General features: G+C 44.2%; 1 protein-coding gene across 4 annotated transcripts in view; it reads right to left on the bottom strand.

Moving 5' to 3' along the window:
- GLRA1 (glycine receptor alpha 1) overlaps nt 1–17373 on the bottom strand; it is an 80179-nt gene that overhangs the window by 43675 nt on the left and 19131 nt on the right. For 2 of the 4 annotated variants that reach the window (XM_069484339.1, XM_069484340.1), the window contains exon 2: nt 4071–4198. The exons of 1 other annotated variant lie outside the window; for it this stretch is intronic. In XM_069484339.1, coding sequence (XP_069340440.1) covers nt 4071–4198 — 128 coding nt within the window. Of the gene's footprint in view, nt 1–4070; nt 4199–17373 lie in introns of those variants that run through there. One more of the 4 variants, XM_069484341.1, reaches the window with a different exon arrangement.

Raw genomic sequence — 17373 nt, 5'->3', positions numbered from 1 at the left:
CATATAGCAGGGGACTCAGTCTTGGGGTGATAACCTAGGTTTTTCGTCCAAGGCAGTGTCAGGACCTCTGGGGTTTAGACATAACTCTAGCACTCACTGGCTGTTTGACCTCAGGAATGCCACTCTCCTTTCTTGGCTTTCAGTTTCCCCATCGGTCTGGAGGGAGAGTAGTTCTTGAACTAGGCCGTCATTCTCAGCTTCAGTGGCTTGGAATTCCTTGGTGGAAGCTATCCATTTGAATTTCAGGGTTATGGGATTTCAGGGCTGGAAGGTTTCTTAAAGGTCACCTCTTTGCTTTCCAAACTAACATGTAGACATGACTATCTGAAATTGAATCACTTGGGGAACTTGTTAAGCTGCAGATTCCTCGGCCTAACCCCACATTCAGTGAACCCAGATCTCCGGAGGTTAGCCCAGAGTCTATTGTTTAAGGAGCTATTTGGGTGATTCTCCTGCACAGTTAGGTTTGGGGACCATTGCTACAGAGCTGCTACCCATTCAAGGCTGAGTGCCTGAACACCGCCAGCAGTGGGAAACTCATTTGATCTTGAGCACAGCCTTTGTCATAGTTGGGTAGCTCTGTCTGTTAAAAAAATTTTTCCGTTATACTGAGCGGAAATCTGTCTCCCTGTCACTCCCACCGAAACAAAGGCCCATTCAGGTTTTCTTCTCCCTCATTTAGACTCAGACACAGGCTTTTCTTTTCATGTAGCCTTGTACCATAAGATGCCCCAGCGAGTTACTGCCTGCGCCTTGAAATGACGTGCACAGGGTTCCCACGCAGGCCCCACAAATGCCTGGCGCTGGGACACTCATATAAATGAGATTCTGAGTGATGGGTGTGAGAGGGCACCAGCCAAAAGGACCCTATGGGGAGGTGTGGCTCACTGAAATAAATCTGAAATTAAATTATTCTTCAGCAAATTACAATCTGGCTGCCTTTGGCAGCAGGATAATGTATATATTTCATTAAATATTAAAGTTTAATTTTGCTTTTGTGTTATGTGTTTGCATAGGGCTGCTCCCCAGATCCTAGCAGCCATTATAATACACAAAATCTGAGAAAAGACACAGAATAGCAGCACTGATGGTCTTACTGGATCATTTTACAGATGCGGTAACAGAGGCCCGGATGAGGTAACAGAGGCCCAGATTTAGCAAGCGATTTAGCACGTGTATCAGGTAAGTAGAGGGACGCCTGGAACCCAGTTTCAGGGCTCTTTGCTTCCACACTACGCCATCGTGCTCTGCAGAGTGTGCCTGCTGTCCCCGGCCACCCCTGTCTTCGGGAGGGTCGGGAACAGGGAGAGTTTCTGGTGCTTCAGGAAGCTGCCGAGTGATTAATCATTCTCGAAGTTTTCAAACAATGCAGGCCTCGTCCTGTCGCGGGGTCGGGGCGGGGCCTGATCTGCACGGCCGTTTCCTGAGCTCTGTGGTTTGCGTGTGGCTTTTGGGATCTTACTTGTGCCTGGATGGAAGTGTGAGAGGGACTCAGGAGCAGGAGATCCTTGTGGGCAACTTTTCAGCCCTTCCCACGACGGAAGGTAGAGAAACCTTCCCAGCTCCTGCACCTCAGTCTGAGTCAGGGGGTGTCAAAGGGGTTGGAGCCAGTGCAGGGTTGGGAGAGGCCCAAGAGATCGCCTAGTTCTGTAGATTCGGGGTCCAAGTGTTCTGAGTAAAGTTCTCAGAGTGAAAAGGGGAAGGGCCCTGATTCAGTGGACAGGGTGAGATTTTATTTCTTAAAAACCTCCACGGCTAAGTAAGTAAATAACTAAATGAATAAACAAATAAATAAATCACTAGCATTGGGCAAACAATTGAGTTAGAGTTGCTGGGTTAAAGTCCCTGGTCTTGATAGCATGATTTAGGAAAGTCACTTAACTGCTCTAAACCCTAGCATATTTGCTAGTCCATTCATTCATTCATTTATTCATTTATGAAAGCTTTCTTGAGAGCTTTCTATGCGCAAGTGCAGTGGTGTATGCACACAGGACAATTAACACATGGACCCTGGATGCACCACCTTCAACAGATGCAGGAGTCGGTCCTTTCTCAGGAGAGCGAGGCCCTGGCCCCTCTTCAGGATGGAGTTCTGAGAGAGCCCACCAGGGGGCGCGGTGGACTGGAATTCCTAAAAACTGCCAGGGGCAGAGAATGCAACCTGGTGGCCAATGGCCATAAGCAGTCCTTAGGCGTGTTTAATTTGAACAACAGTGTTTTGAAAAGAGGTGATTTAGGTGTCACTTTGGAAGATTGCACGTGAAACCGCAGACTTAATCTTAGAAGGCCTTGCTGTCCAGGGTCTGCCTCCCTACCTGGCAGTCATCGGCAGGAACTGAGAAGTGGCTGCCCCTAGACAAGCCCGGTGTCTTCTGGCTTTATTTTCTTATCTCATCCTGCTTGATTCCGGTACCACAGCTGCCTGGCCCCTCTGGGCGTTTGCGACTGTGACCCTGGTGAAGGGCTTGGGCAGAGTGCTAGTGCGCCGTGGCAGCAGCCTTGGTCCTGATTTACCTCTTCCTGGGGAACCAAGGTTGTGCTAATGATGTTGGGAGATATGGCCTCAAGCGCAAGGTGCAAAGGGGAGTGAAGGAGCCACGAGGAAAATGGGGGTGGGCGGTGGCCCCAACGCAGACCTGAGTGCATCTCGCAGACTGTTCTGTATCTGCAGAGCCAGGCAGAGGGAGCACTCTGAGAAGGCGACTTGAAAGCAGGGCCAACGTGAGAAAATATTAGGAAGCTGTTACCAGCTGTCACATGCCTTGTTTGGTCTTGGACTTGAGCCAAAGGAACAGTGAGGAAGGGCATCGGGCATCTAGAATCAAGAATTGATTAGGAGGCTGGCGGCAGGTGTTTGGAATAGGATTTTTGCAGGGGTGCTGGGAGGAAGGTCAGAGTGCACAGGAGACCAGGGAGGGCCTTAGCAGTGCAACTTCAGGATTGTGCTCAGCGGCTTGAGATGGTTGCAGCCTCCCTAAGGCATCAGTGAACAGAGGGAACTGGTCTCTTCTTGTTATAGACATTAAGATCCCACAGGACTATGAGAGCTAGAAGAACCTTCTCAGGTCGCCTGGACTAGGGTTTATATATTGGCAACCCTCAGGCATGTCTGGGTCACCAACATGTTTTGTTTGAATTTACATGTTTTAGCAATTGGAAAGTCTTAGATAGATCTTGATTTCTGGCTCTTGTTATAATAATTGATGATCTGGCAACATGGGGCCCACATTCCTATAGGGCAATGACAGTCTGGGGCTAAGGAGAGGCTGCCCTCTTTAGAGGAGCCTGTACCTCTATTTCTCCATAGTCTCTACCACTCCCTATTGCCTTACTATTGGCTCACCTCACTCATTTAAGTTACCTACCTAACCCTGGTAGGCATTTGAAATTGTGACTCTGATTTAGACTAGAAACTTTCAAAATCACCTGTTAATCCATGGGAAACTTTTAGCAGATGAATTTTAGCTGGAAGCCCCTTATTTAAAATAAAATAAAGTGGAGCCTCTTGTCAGGAAGCAGGGGTAGGCATGCTCATTATGTCCTCTGCTTCTCTCTTTTGGGGCACCTGGTAGAAGCCCTGAGGCTCCATGAAGCATATGTTTGAAAATGCAGATGTAGCCAAGCCCACTACTGCAGAGATGAGAAAACTGAGGCCCAGAGGAAGAGGGAGGCTTATTCAAGCTCAGAGAGTACATTTGTGCCTCAGCCAAAACTTGAACCCATTTCTCCACATTCCACGTTGTGCCTCAGCCAAAACTTGAACCCATTTCTCCACATTCCACGTTTATCCTTTTGCCCATTATACCAGAGGTAGAAAATAGGTTTTAATTCACCGACTGACTCCTGGCAACCAGAAGTAATGTTAAGTGGGATCATCTGAGGCTTTGTCTGGGCTTGGTGGTAGGGAAGACTGAATTGATTAACAATGTCTGCTTAGAGGAAAGAGTCATGGAAATACATGGATTCGTACCATGTATTTCCCATCTGCATATAGTAATGTATTGCTCGCGTCTATTATATGATCTGGGAAAGCACTTCCCCTGTGGATCTGGAGAGAATGTTTTCTCTACCTTTAAAATTGGGCCTGATCCTGGCATCATATCCAGAGGTTCTGCCCATTAGCTTATCCAGGAAATCCGAGGGTGACATAGGCTTGGGCGCGGAGCGGGCTGCTTCAGCCTCCTTAGAAGCGGCAAGGCTAAGAAGAGAGAGAGGAAAGAAACAGTTAGTGATGGCCTTTCTCATGCTGTGATCAGATCCCAGCCTTGTCCAACCCCTGTAGAATTGCTAGAGTGTCCTCAGCCTGAGAAACAGGTGACATGGGTCTTTAATGAGGTAAGGCCCAGGCTGAACTGTTTACCCAGCTCAAACATCAGACAGTGAGGGACCCTGGCAGGCAGCCGAATGTCTGATAGACTCTGAGAAGCCGCTGATTCTTAAGGCTTCATCTCTGGGATTCTGAGTAATCACACTTGGCTGCTGGGTCTCCCTGGGAGAGGAGATTGAAGGGTTAACCTTCTGGGATACCCAGCCCTGTGTTTTGGGTACCTGTACTCTCACGGGTCCGTGGAACAGCATAGCTAGAAAGGACCTTAAAAATCAAATAATCCAGCTTCTCTTCAAGGTTTCTCTTCAGGATCACGGTCAGTAATTTAAAAAAAAGTTGCCCAAGTCAAATGCATTCTAGAACACAAATTTATTCAGGCCTCTTTACCTATGGTCTCTCCAGACCCTTTGGCAGGCGTGGATGCTTATACTTATGAGACTATTATCACACACTGTAGAAACCGCTCAGCTGGGAAAGTTGAGGCCCAGCTGGCGGAGGGGACTGACTTCGGTCCCGGAGTAAATCGGTGGCCGCCTGCCTCATTGTATTGAGTCACAGGATTTGAAATCAAAGTCCTGGGGATGCTTCACACTGTTTCTGTCACCTCTACACCCCACTCTCACTCGACAAAGTGGTTTTAGGTCCTCATTCAGGGCCCAGTAGGAATTCCTAATGTCTGAGAACAATGGCCCCCCCTGCTGCCAAACTCTCAAAGGTGTGCAAATCTCAACAAGAGTCAAGATTGGAGGCTCAAGGGCTGAAGAACACTCGTTTGGGTTGCTTTGGGCAACTGAGATTTTCTAGTTCTGAAATTTTATGTAGGAGATAGCGGGGATCTATGTGCAATTCTGTCGTGTGCTTGTGGGGCTGGTATGTGGAGAAAATGCATGGATAGAGAGGTGTGTGTGTGTGTGTGTGTGTGTGTGTGTGTGTGTGTGAGATGGAAGCTTCTGTCACCTAGCCAAGCAGGACATGGTGCTCCCCAAGGATTTGTCCTTGACCTCTCTTGTTCTTCCTCTGGCCTTTTCTGATTTCATCAGTTGCAATTGCTTAATTTATAAATCTATACCTCCACCCCAGCCTTTCCCTTAAAGCTCGTCTTGTCATCTGCACACACCTGCAGGGCATGTCTATCTCAGTGTCCTGCCTGTGCCTCAAGTCCATCTCGCAAACCGAGTGCCACAGCTTCCTCCCCAAACTTGCTCCTCCAGATCAGTTTCCCAAGATGACACCAACATATTCCCACTCTCCGGGATTAGAAGGCTCAGAACCAACTCCTCTCCATGCAAACCCACTCACTCGCCAGGTCCTATCTAGCCATGGGCCCTGCTACCTTGCAATGTAGTTATTTGTGTCTATGTTTTAAGAGCAGGAATCATGGTGGTTTGATTTGTTGTTTATTTGTTTGTCCTTTTAATCCCCCACCGTGTCTACCATGGTGTCTCAAATTTAACTGGTGCTCAGTAATTGCGCAGTAAATGAAAGAATGAATAATATGCTACTTTAATTAATCAAATACCCTGGCTAGTAGGAAGTGTTCATAAATATTTATATATGCATTAACAATTTTGAAATAATTAGACTATTATACACAGTAATGAAAAATACTGAAAGCAATCTGGTATTCCTGTGAAGATTCAGAAGGTATTCTAGGATTATTTAGGCATTCTTGCTTAGTAACCTGAAGATCTCTTACTCATACCTTGAAAGGCTGGTTTTGATGGACAGGATGAGGGACAAATGCATTTTACTGTTTCTTTGTGTATGACTGTGGATATAGGTGAGTTTGTGTGATGTATATGTGTGTTATGTATACAAATGGATGCATGTGTATGGATGTATGCAGGGGTTAGGGTGTGCATGGGGCATTTGTGGATGCATTGTGGATTGTGTTACATAGATTTAATGTGCAAAAATGTTAATACCAGAATTTATTTGAAAGTATTAATACATTGATAAGTGTAGCATTTAGTACGGGTATTTTTGTGTGTATATGTGTGGTGTATATATGCATGGGGTGTAGGGTATGAATGAGTAAAATGCCTTTGTAAATGTATGTCTATGATGTGCATATTGCATGGGCTTGTTGCTGAAATGTACTGTGAAATATAATATAGTGCAGAAGGGAGAAAAGAACAGATGATTTGGAATCAATCCTATCACCGTCATTTATTAGCTGTGTCACCTTGGGAAAGGTACTTAACTTCTCTGAGCTTTAGTTTCCTCAACTATCAAATGAGTTTTGCCCAAGAAGTAACTGAGATAGCACAGGTAAAAATACCTGGGACAGTTCATGAAACACAGCAGGCACGCAATACATTGTCTTCCTTTTGCCATGTGTGTGTGTGTGTGTGTGTGTGTGTGTGTGTTTGAAGCAGTTCAGAGCCTGTTTGGGGGCTGCTTCTTGCCTCACACTGCTTTCAGCTGTACCATGAACCCCAAATGGCCAGGAAGTCCCCCCAGATGCTTTCCATGGCCCACGCTTAGTTCCACAGTCCTGGCTTTTCTCCATTCCACGCCAGGCTCGTGGCTGCTGTGTGGCTCTGGCGTGCGCAAAGGGGACCCCAGGCACGCGACTGGTGATTTACAACTTTTCTGCTGCTATAATTTACTTCTAGAACCTCTCTAGGAGTGGCAGTTATGAAGCTTTCATAAGCTCCTGAGCTCTCTCCAGCCCCTCCTCTGATAATAAGATTTGGGAACATCGTGCTCCCTCCCGGCAGTTACTACAGCGCAAGCAATCTCTTGGCCCTGGGCTTCTTTCCTAAGCCTGAATCCTATTAGACGGTACAGTGGGAGAATGAATTCACCCAAATTATCCCATACCATGTGCTATTAGCATAACGTGCCATTTAATACTCGCATCCTCCCCAAAGCTGGAGTCCTGCGGTTATTCTAGCGAGCAGGTCTGCAGCGAAGTATTTGCAGTCTGAGCTCTGGCCACTGGCTCACCTAAAACCCTGACGCACTGAGCTGAACCAGAGGGAATGAAGACTGCAGAGGGTGGCTAAGGAACTGGCCTCAGGTCACACAGCACTTTAATGAGAGAGGGGCTTAGAACTTGAATTTTCAAGTGTTAACATATCTGGATGGGAAAGCCTTTTGTAAATCGTGAAGAGTATAAATCATGATAGTTGCTATTATTACCGTTTGTTTTTGAAGCTTACTATATCCTGTGACAGCCAAGAAAATCAAAATATGTGTCCAACCTCCAGCAATCCTGATATACACAGCCCTGAATTTACAACACTCAAAAATGGAGAAGAAATTGGATGTTGTGGATTACCAAATGATCCTCAGTTTTGTCAAATGATCCACAGCAGAATTTTCTGAAATTTTGAGATTCTCCAGTCTAGCCTCTCCCATGTACCATTTACCAGGGATTTCTTAGGTATCACTTTTATAATTTTTGCCCTGTTTGTGTACCATCTCTACTATCGCTCACTTAATTTCTTTCATTAAATTATCTCACTTCTTTTAAACTTACACTTAAGAGGAAACCATATTTCACTACTCACAAGTGGAAAACTAGTATTACTGGCCATAATAGAAAATATCCATAATAGTGAATCCAATGAAAACAAAACAAAGAGAGGAGAGTTTCTAATTCTAGTTGTCTGCTGTTGCTGGCCCATGTTCTGAGCCTGAAGCCTGCCCCGAGTTACAAAGGAAGATCAGCAAGTGTTGGAAAGGCATTAGAGACATATCAACACCTCACCCAGGGAGACTTTCTCCTTGAGATAATGAGAAGGATTGGAAGAAAATTGGTTCAATAATAATCCAATGTTATTGTATGTGAATCACTTAAATCAGCCCCCATCCCTCAGTGCTCTAGTCCAAAAGTTCATTAATTCTTTTCCAAATACAAAGGCTCCATTTTAATGCCAAAGTAGCCATGCTTCCCGCCACTCGATAATCCTTGTTCATTTCTGTCTATATTTAGACAGTACAATTTGCACAGGATTATTTCAAGCTCCCTCCGCCCAGTGAATCTGATGCTCTGTGCAATTGTGTGCAGCAAATATGCATCAAGGAGCTCTTTGACGCATGTTTAGAACCACTGCCTCTGGTGAGCTTGAGCATTTGCTTGTAGACTGTGAGCTACTGGACAGAGAAGCTGGAAATGAATCGGAGAAATGAAACACACCATTGTCTGGATTTTCTGACTTTATAAAAGTATTTGGAAATGTTGCAAAATTTTTTTCAGGGATTACTAAAATGTAACAGGTGAATCAGACTCAGTTTTGACAGATTTAATTAATAGTAATTTTCAGAAAGAGAGTGAGGCCTTCGGAGACCAAGTTCTCTGTCCGTCACTGAAAGGGCTCATGGCAATAGGTACACCGACTGGCAGGACATGAGACTGTATCACATCTGATCAGAAGATTTGTCACACTAAGAGACTTTGGTACTTCAAGGACCTCAGTTGTGACTCCTAATGGCAGAGACCACAGAAACGTCCAGGCAGAGAGTTCAACAGAGGGGTGGGGGTGGGGGGTAATGTACTGCCACGGAGGCTGAGTGACCTTCAGCAAGTCATTTCTTTCCTTGGCTTCCAGTTTCCCAAGATATAAAATGAGAGGATTAGTATAATCTCTAAAAGTCCTTCCAGCCCTAAGCCATCATTTTATGAGTCTATAATATGCCTTCTTTTTTTTTTTTCTTTTTCATGTATGTGGTCTGGGAATCTGAATTTGTTTGGACTCCTTTGGGGGAATGTGAGTGCTTTTCTGTCTTGGTTCTTCCTCATCCAGTCTCAAGATTTTTCTCCAATGGGCCAACCTGTTTCTCAAGGATTTGTTGGAAGAAAGGCCAGATCAATGCTCAGATTGTCATTCTCCAGTTGCAACATCAATTGGAAATAGGGAATCAATATGGAGTTGTCTATCTGAATTTAAAACGTGCTAGGGTTGGCAATAAGACTGGGGAGAAACAATTTCAACTACGTCTTGCACGGCACCACACCCTGCAGAAACAACAGAGTCCATCTCCCCAGTTCACCATGGGCAGAGAAGTCCAGGAGGTCAGGACGGAAAAGGGGGAGGAAGGACGAGGAGAGGGACAGAAGAGGCCCTAAGAGGCTGAGGGTAACCAAGGAAGGGGCCTTCAGGGCTGGAGGAGGAAGCCGGAGGTGCAGATTGAGAAGGAAAGAGAGGTGGGAGGTAGGAGAGGAAGAGGAAAGTGTGAAGGCGGAGGTGTTTGAGCCCCGGTCAGTGCTGTAATCGAGAAACTCAGTGAGCACAGAGGATGGACACCCCACTGCACTCGGTGAGAGGATGAGGAGTTTCCAAGAGGCTTTGTGGAGAAAATGACTTTTATAGTAAAACTTGGAGGTTGGGTATAGAGTAGTCTGGAAAAATAGGGGAGAAAGAGTGTTTCGGGTAGAAGTAGCAGCATGTATAAAGTCTAGAAGTAAGAGAGAACTTGGAGAACTGAAAGAAGTTTAATTTATATATGAGTGAGGGAGAGTGAGAACGAGCGAGAGAGAATGAACAATGACAAGAAATGAGGAAGGAATGCTTGAGTCCATGGGGTTGGGAGGGGCAGGGATTGAACCCCCTGCCCTATGTCCTTATGTCGGGTCTGAAGGTTAAGAGAAGATTATCCTTCCCCAATCCCTCTACAGTAAAAATAATGTATCTGATTTCTCAGCTATTCTGGGGTTAAATTATGGCCTGGCCAAGCTTGGGTAATGGTTCCTCCAAAGATACCTTCAAATGGTGGGTGTCTTTGGCTTCCAGGCAACTTGTCCCCTGACTTGGGCCAGAATATCTGCTTTGCCTTGGCAGGGAGGTGACCCAGTGACCTGGTATTTATTCTGTGCAGAAAGTGCCTGGTGAACTAGTCAGAGGTTGTGTAAATGTCTGCTCTAGGTTTCCACGGACGTTTTCTTAATACTGTGGAATAGAGGAAAGAACATTAAGACAGGAGCCGGGAAACCTGGGTGCTAGTTTTGGCTCAATTTCTAACTTTCTGTGTAATCTTTGGCTACTTCTTTTTCCTAGATTGTCTTCAGTTTCTTCATCTGGGAAATGGCAGTTTTGCATTAGATCAGGAACAGTAAACAGTTTGACCTTGGGGGCCAATGCCATCTGACTGGTGGTGGCTGCTCAGAGAAGGGTTCTGGGGCCTGAACCAGCGGGAAAGACTAGCAGGATGGATTATCAGCCTCTGCCAAGATACTATACTATACTGCAGAGTGATGGCTTTTCTGATTTCTATAGACACCCTTGCTTTAAAATCCTATGATCCATATGATTTATTAAGCATCTACTGTATGCATAAGGCACTGTGGAAGAGATACAGATAAATATGTCACTGCCTGCCAGAAAAAGCATTTCATATGGGTAGGGCTTGTGTCAGTCTTGTTCAGTGCCTGGCCTGTAGTAGCAATCAATAGTTACTCGTTGATGAATGGCCTTTGCCCACTGATTGATTGTTTATTGTCCAGTGGATAGGCTAGACTGGATACTTCAGCAATTGTAATAAGAGATTGCCATCCGGCTTAGGTGGCATAATTGGACTACTATGGAGCAAGCCAGTATTGGAGGTGGGGTGGGGATTAATCAGAGAAATTTTCTGAGTTTTATGAATTTTAGCCTCTGTGTAGTTTTAGAAAGACCCAACATTTGCCACTGCTTAAGTTGAGTATTTTGGGGAGAAAGCTTTCTCCTGCCCCATTGCTCGTGCGTGGGCTGTCCTTGGGGAAGAAATGGAGGCTGGTGGGAGGGTGTGGCGTCCTGGGCTCCTGGGAAGAAGTGTGGGGCTGAGCCAGGCTTGCAGTCTGGGCCTTATGGACTGGATCAGTTTCCTGTCCCTGGCTCTGACTTTGGGCGTGTTGTGCAGCATGAGTCCTGCTGGTCACCCTCAGTTTTGCCTGGGTTGAATCATCAGGTCAGCGTCTGGCTTTACCCGGCCAGCTGTGCAGTTTAGATTTTATTTGATTGCAGTAAGGGGCTTAGGCTGGCTGGGGAGGCCTGACATTTTATTACTCTCACTTCATGATCTGCTAAGCACCCCTGGGAGCAGAATGTCCCAGTTGGCATGCCCCAAGCCCAGTTCACCCCAGGGTCTTACGGAACAAGACACCCTTCCCCCTTCCTGTCCCAACTCCCACAGCTAGATCTGTCTCCTCTAAGGAACCCTTATCTGGGGAAGAAGCACATGTATTTGAGTATGATTCTCTTCTGCCAGTGAGATAAAATCCTGGATTTTTGGAGCTGGAAGGAACTTTGAAATTTTATCAGGTTCTGCCCCTGCCCCTAAGAAAGTCTGATTCTCTAGGCATCCCTTATACTCTTTATCATTGATTCCAGTCTGCTCCTCTGCATAGCCTGCCATCCACCAACTCTCTTGCTTTATTTTATGTGTTCCCAAAAAGCAGGGCTAGAACTATACCTAGGTGAATGAGGTGATTAGCAAAATTTAAGGAGGCACTCACTCCCAGGGTCATGTAAGTGCCAGTCCTGCACTTGCAGGGACCTGAGTGTGAGCGCCTCCTTAAATTTTGTGCCTCGGTTGCCTCAGCCTTGTCCTGGCCCCTGCTACAACCTCTTAAATCCTGGAGACCAGTCTATCTAGGGTAGGATTTCCTGTAGAATATTAAATGTATTCACCTGAAGAGGGAGTCTTTATCTCTCACAGATCCTGTTTTATTTCCAAAAAGTGTCATTTTTGTTTTTCTTGTTTGGTGGCAAGAAACAATGTGAGTGGATCACCTACTGTCCCTAATGTGCACTCTAAATTGTACAACGTATTTTATCTCATTTTATCCTCCAAACAGCATGAGAGGTAGGGATGTCTGTCCCCATTTTACAGACAAGAAAATTGAGGCTTAAGGAGCATATGACTTGATCTAACTCTGGCATTTCACACCGTATTTGCTTAATTCATGTCAACATTTCTCCCCCCTCATCTCCCTTCTCCTTATGCCGTGTGCATGGGTCAAGGCTAGAGTTATGGCAGCCATTGGTCCTTTCTGGTTCAAGTTCAACTTTCAGCTCTATAACCTCTTTTCCCTCAGAATTGGGGCAATCACGGTGTCATATAGACAAGTCCCCAAAAGCATGATTCTCACGACTTGGTTTTCATGAAGTACAGAGCCTGGCACATGATCAGTGTTCAATAAATATAATATTTGGTAAATGGATGATATATGCCTGGAATTCCAGAGGAAGTTTAATTTAGCTGTGCAGCCACTTGGCATCAGTGATGTGATTTGATTGGAGTTTAAAAAGCCCTAAGCTGTGGCCCTGATGTCTTTAGTCATCCTCTGGGGGAAATACCTGATGTCCTTTGGGAAAATCCGAGGCAGAAGAACAGGGGAGGAAGTCTTCCCTTTTTCTTTCAGGAGCATTCACAACCTTTCTGTGGAGTGAGTTGGACCCCGGGCCCAGGTCAAACCCAGGTCTGTGCATAAACTCCGCATTCCTGTTTCTTATGTTACTATTTATAATTCTACCACAGCCCTCTCGCTTTGCCCTGACCGTGCCTGTGTGTCTCACTTGGGGAAATTTTCCCTTGCCTCTGACCTTCAGTGTCATTCTGCAGTCTGGTCCCACGGTGAAAGAACTCTTGGCTTAAGCCTCTGGGCGTCAAGTGGCCCCCAGATGAGTTACAATGTGAGGAATTCTTCAGAGGCTTGAGTGCCGAAGAACAGGCCTATGGGATTTACCCTGCCCGAGTAAAAGCTCTCAGCAGGCCCTGCATAATCAGCATGCATCCCACGAGCTGGACAGGAGAGCAAATGGCTCTCATTACCTTCAATGCAGCTTTCTTTTTAATCAGATAAATCTCACTGGAGAAAGGCGTCTTTGCAGAGAGTGGAGCTCAGGGCTTCTGGACAAGAAGTTTTGGGAAAAAAAGATTGCATTGATCAGCAGGGATTGGTCATTTGAGGTTACAAAGGCCTGGTAGTATAAATATTGGGGAGAAAGAGTGATAGGATTTAAACAGATGAAGACATGATATTAGCTAATGACAATAGTTACCACTCACTGAGTATTTACTATGGGCTGAATGTTTATGTTACCGTATTTAATCTTCTCAACAATCCCATGAAGATGACATCATTCATCACTACCCCCATTTACAGATGAGGAAGCTGATGCTTCCATTTTCAGGAATTTAGCTAAGGTTGTACAGTTTGTAAATGGCAAGCCCATGAGTCAACTGGTCTCTACAGCCCGTACTGTTAACCACTACACTCTAAGTTAACACTACACTTCCAGGTGATAGTGATTTGAAAAGTCCCTCTGAGGAGCATCCTTGGTTCATGATATCAATGTTTTCTTAACTCTGGAATTACAAGTGAGAATTTTGGAGCTCTCGGAATTGGAAAATATGGGTTGAGAACAATGTAATTGATTATCATTTGCACACATGTAACACTTGCAGTTTATTTGGCACTTCCAAATCCATCACTGTGTTTGACCTTCATACTGTCCCCATGACAGCACGTCCATGTACAGTGATGACACAGAGGCTCAGTTCAAAGGTAAGAGGCTGCTCAGGGTCTCCGATAGTAACACCATAATGTAACATCTTCTGCTAGACTATTTGGCCATTCCCAAAAGACAGCAAAGGGATTGAGGAAACCTTCTTGACTATTTATTAAATCGTCTCTAAGAGAATTTCTCTGCAGTCAACTCGCCTTTCATTTTAACCTTTTCTGTCTCATTTCACTCATCTTGAAAATACTACCTGCAGGTGTTGTTTGAATGGCAAAAGGTCAGTGTTTTTTTTTTTTTTTACAGCTGCTGTGAAAATAAACTTTCATTTCTCAAATGAGTCAACATTTTTTATCCACTATGTACTTTGAGGTAATGGTCTTCTCATTGGAGATAGCATTGGTTTTATTATTTCATTTGTTTACTTATTTATTCAAAATAATTATGCTGTGCCTATTATGTGTGAGAGATTGTACTAGGTATTAGAGCAGGAAATAAATAATAAAATAATCATAGCCCTTATTGAGTGGTTGTAAATTACTGTACCAGGAATTACACTAAGAGCTTTATTTGCAATATTTACTCCCCTTGAGTTTGATATAATTACCCCCATTTTACTGATGAGGAAAGTGAGGTACATAGAGATTACATAACTTATTCAGATTCACCTGCCCTCAGAGACTTCTCTCTTAACTGTATCAGTGATGAATACTCAGTAGCTCTTGCTGTCCAGAAGCTCTCCAACTAGTAGAAGGAAAGTTATGTGAGAACAAATAAGTGCTTGAATATCTGGGCCTATTAGAAAAAAAATACCACTTTTCCGTCTCAAATCTATACCAGTTCAAACTTACAGTAGGAAAAAAGCCAAGTTGCAATCAATGCATAGGAAATGCGTCAGGGAAACCGTGCCATTTACCCCAGAGAAAACAGAAGTTTTCATAGCCATGGAGCTTGGATGTGTGTGGTCTTCAAGCATCTGAAAGACTATGATTTAAAGGCGGGTGTTCAGAAAATAAACAATCCTCACCAGGCACTGAGGAAGAAATGATCTTAAATTGTAGAAAGAACAATTTGGATTAAAACCTGAAGCTGCCTTTAATAAACTGAGTGGTCTTCGGAAAGTGAGCACGTAACTGTGAGTTGATAGGGTTTAGTTGAAGTGGGTATTTGTATGTAAATACGGAGTTTTAGGGAAGCTTCAGGGCTCTAATAATGCTCTCTGAATCTAATGGGAGTCCTCTAAGACAGAGTCAGAGCTACAGCTATGCTTGGTGGGGTGGAACTTCTTTGTCTCACTCAGCAGGTTCCCAAGTCTTGGGGAAGAAGTGGGTAGAGGCATCATAGAATATGGGACATGGGCATCTTATGCATTAGAAAAAAAGACATTTATTGACTACCTGCTATAAATCAATGAAATTACACCCCTGCAAAGTCAGTAGGGACTATCAACTCCATTTTATAGATGAGGAGACTGACTCAGAGATTAACTAAGAATAGCAATGGCTGCCAATGATCAAACACGTTCTAAGTGCCATGCAGAGCTAAGAACTTTTCCATACAAGCTTTCTAATCTTCCCGACAACTTTATGAAGCATCAACCATTTTCTTTTCTATTTTTCAGATGGGGAAACTGAGACTTGGGGAGGTCTACTGTCTTAACCAAGGTGACTTGGTGGCAGCGTTGATATATGAAACTAATAGAGGTGGAATTTTGGCATGAGCTTTGGAGCAGCTGTTCAAATCTTCTAAAACAGCTCACTCAACTCAAATATGCCTTGTTTTGAGTCCCTGCTCTCTTGTGGTTTAGTATAAGCTTCTGTAAGGAATATGCTATACCCAGGATAAAAGGTCTCAAGTGTCCTTGCTGAATCTTTCTTTTCCTCTTGGGGTTTCTTTCTTTTCTACCCTGCACCTCCAGGACCTTTCACAGGGTCACCTCTTTGTGGCACACAGGGGGAGCAGATGGGAACCTGAGTCCCACTGCCTTCTGCTTCCTTCTTGCTGAATATCTCAGAAGCAAAGAGTAGCAACCTAGGGAACGGGACAAGCTGTGGATGTGGAGTCAGAAATTTGTGATTCTTTCTCATATGATCTTGGGCAAATCCTTTACTACAGATAAGCATCAGCTTCCTCATCCATTGAGTGTAGATACCTCAGGTCCTAACTTTTGAATTACTATTTGAAATTACGTTGAAGAGGCCATGTGTGGTGGCTCATGCCTGTAATCCTAGCACTTGGGAGGCTGAGGCGGGCGGATCATTTGAGCTCAGGAGTTAGAGACCAGACTGAGCAAGAGCGAGAACCCATCTCTACTAAAAAAATAGAAAGAAATTAGTTGCACAACTAAAAATATATAGAAAAAATTAGCCGGGCATGGTGGCGCATGCCTGTAGTCCCAGCTACCTGGGAGGCTGAGGCAGGAGGATCGCTTAAGCCCAGGAGTTTGAGGCTGCTATGAGCTAGGCTGACGCCATGGCACTCTAGCCAGGGCAACAGAGTGAGACTCTGTCTCAAAAAAAAAAAAAAAAAAAAAAGAAATTACGTTGAAGAAAGCATAAGATACTACGCAGAGAAGAACTCATTTTTTGGCTGAAATAGGGTGTGCTCCAGGGTTAAGCACACGGACTCTGGCATCAAATCCAGGCTCTGCCATTTACTAGCTGTGTGGCCTTGGAAAAGTTACTTATCCTGTCTAAATCTTTGTTCTGCATCTGTAAAATGGGGAAAATAGTAGTTATTGCTCATGGGGTTGTTGTAATGAAAAATATTCTTTTACAGTTCTTACTTTGGTGACTGGCACATTGTACATGTTCAATGAAATATTAATTTATTCAAAGAAAGTTGGCTGATTTAGGCTCTATGATGGCAGATGAATCTATGAACTTCTAGAAGCTTCTTTGTGCTTTACACTGGAATCTACAGGGCCACCCACTCTGACACCTAGAAGAGTACCACAGCACTCTCAGGTAATTCCTCTGCTGTGCTCTTAGTAATTTATCCGTAAAGTAGTAAATTAATAGCATTACTTGGGCATTTCAATCAATAGGATTAAGATGATCTGATGGTAACAGAGTAGTAATTGCTGCTGCACAGATGGAAACTGTCCAGTGGAAAAACTGTACTTCCCAAGCTGGCTGGTTGCCCTCAGACCAGATTCTTTCAACCCTTTTTAAAAAATAACATTTCCTTTGATAATTAAAGCAATAAATACACATTAGAAAAATATAATGAGGTTCAAATAAAAAAATAAAACCTACCTAGACATGCCATTATCTATTTATCTATTGCTAACATATTGATAAATTTCTTCTAGGTTTTTTTTTTTCCTCTGTAGGTTATAATCATTTTTGTTTCCTGTTTTATTGTTTAACTGAAGACTCTAAATGAGCATTTTCTCTTGTTATGAAACCTTTAGAAACACAGTTTTAAATGACTGCCCGTGCCAGGGTGTGGCTGTATTAGTATTCCTTTAGCTATCCCCCTATTGAGGGGTATCTAGATTATTTCAATTTTTAGCTATTATAAATTATGCTGTGAAAACACCCCTGGGGCATAAACCTCTGTTCATGTCCTAGAAGCAAAATTGCTGAGTCAAAG

The sequence above is a fragment of the Eulemur rufifrons genome, chromosome 10, assembly GCF_041146395.1.
Source record: "Eulemur rufifrons isolate Redbay chromosome 10, OSU_ERuf_1, whole genome shotgun sequence".
Classification (NCBI taxonomy): Eukaryota; Metazoa; Chordata; class Mammalia; order Primates; family Lemuridae; genus Eulemur; species Eulemur rufifrons.
This window is presented reverse-complemented; position numbering and strand designations above follow the sequence as displayed.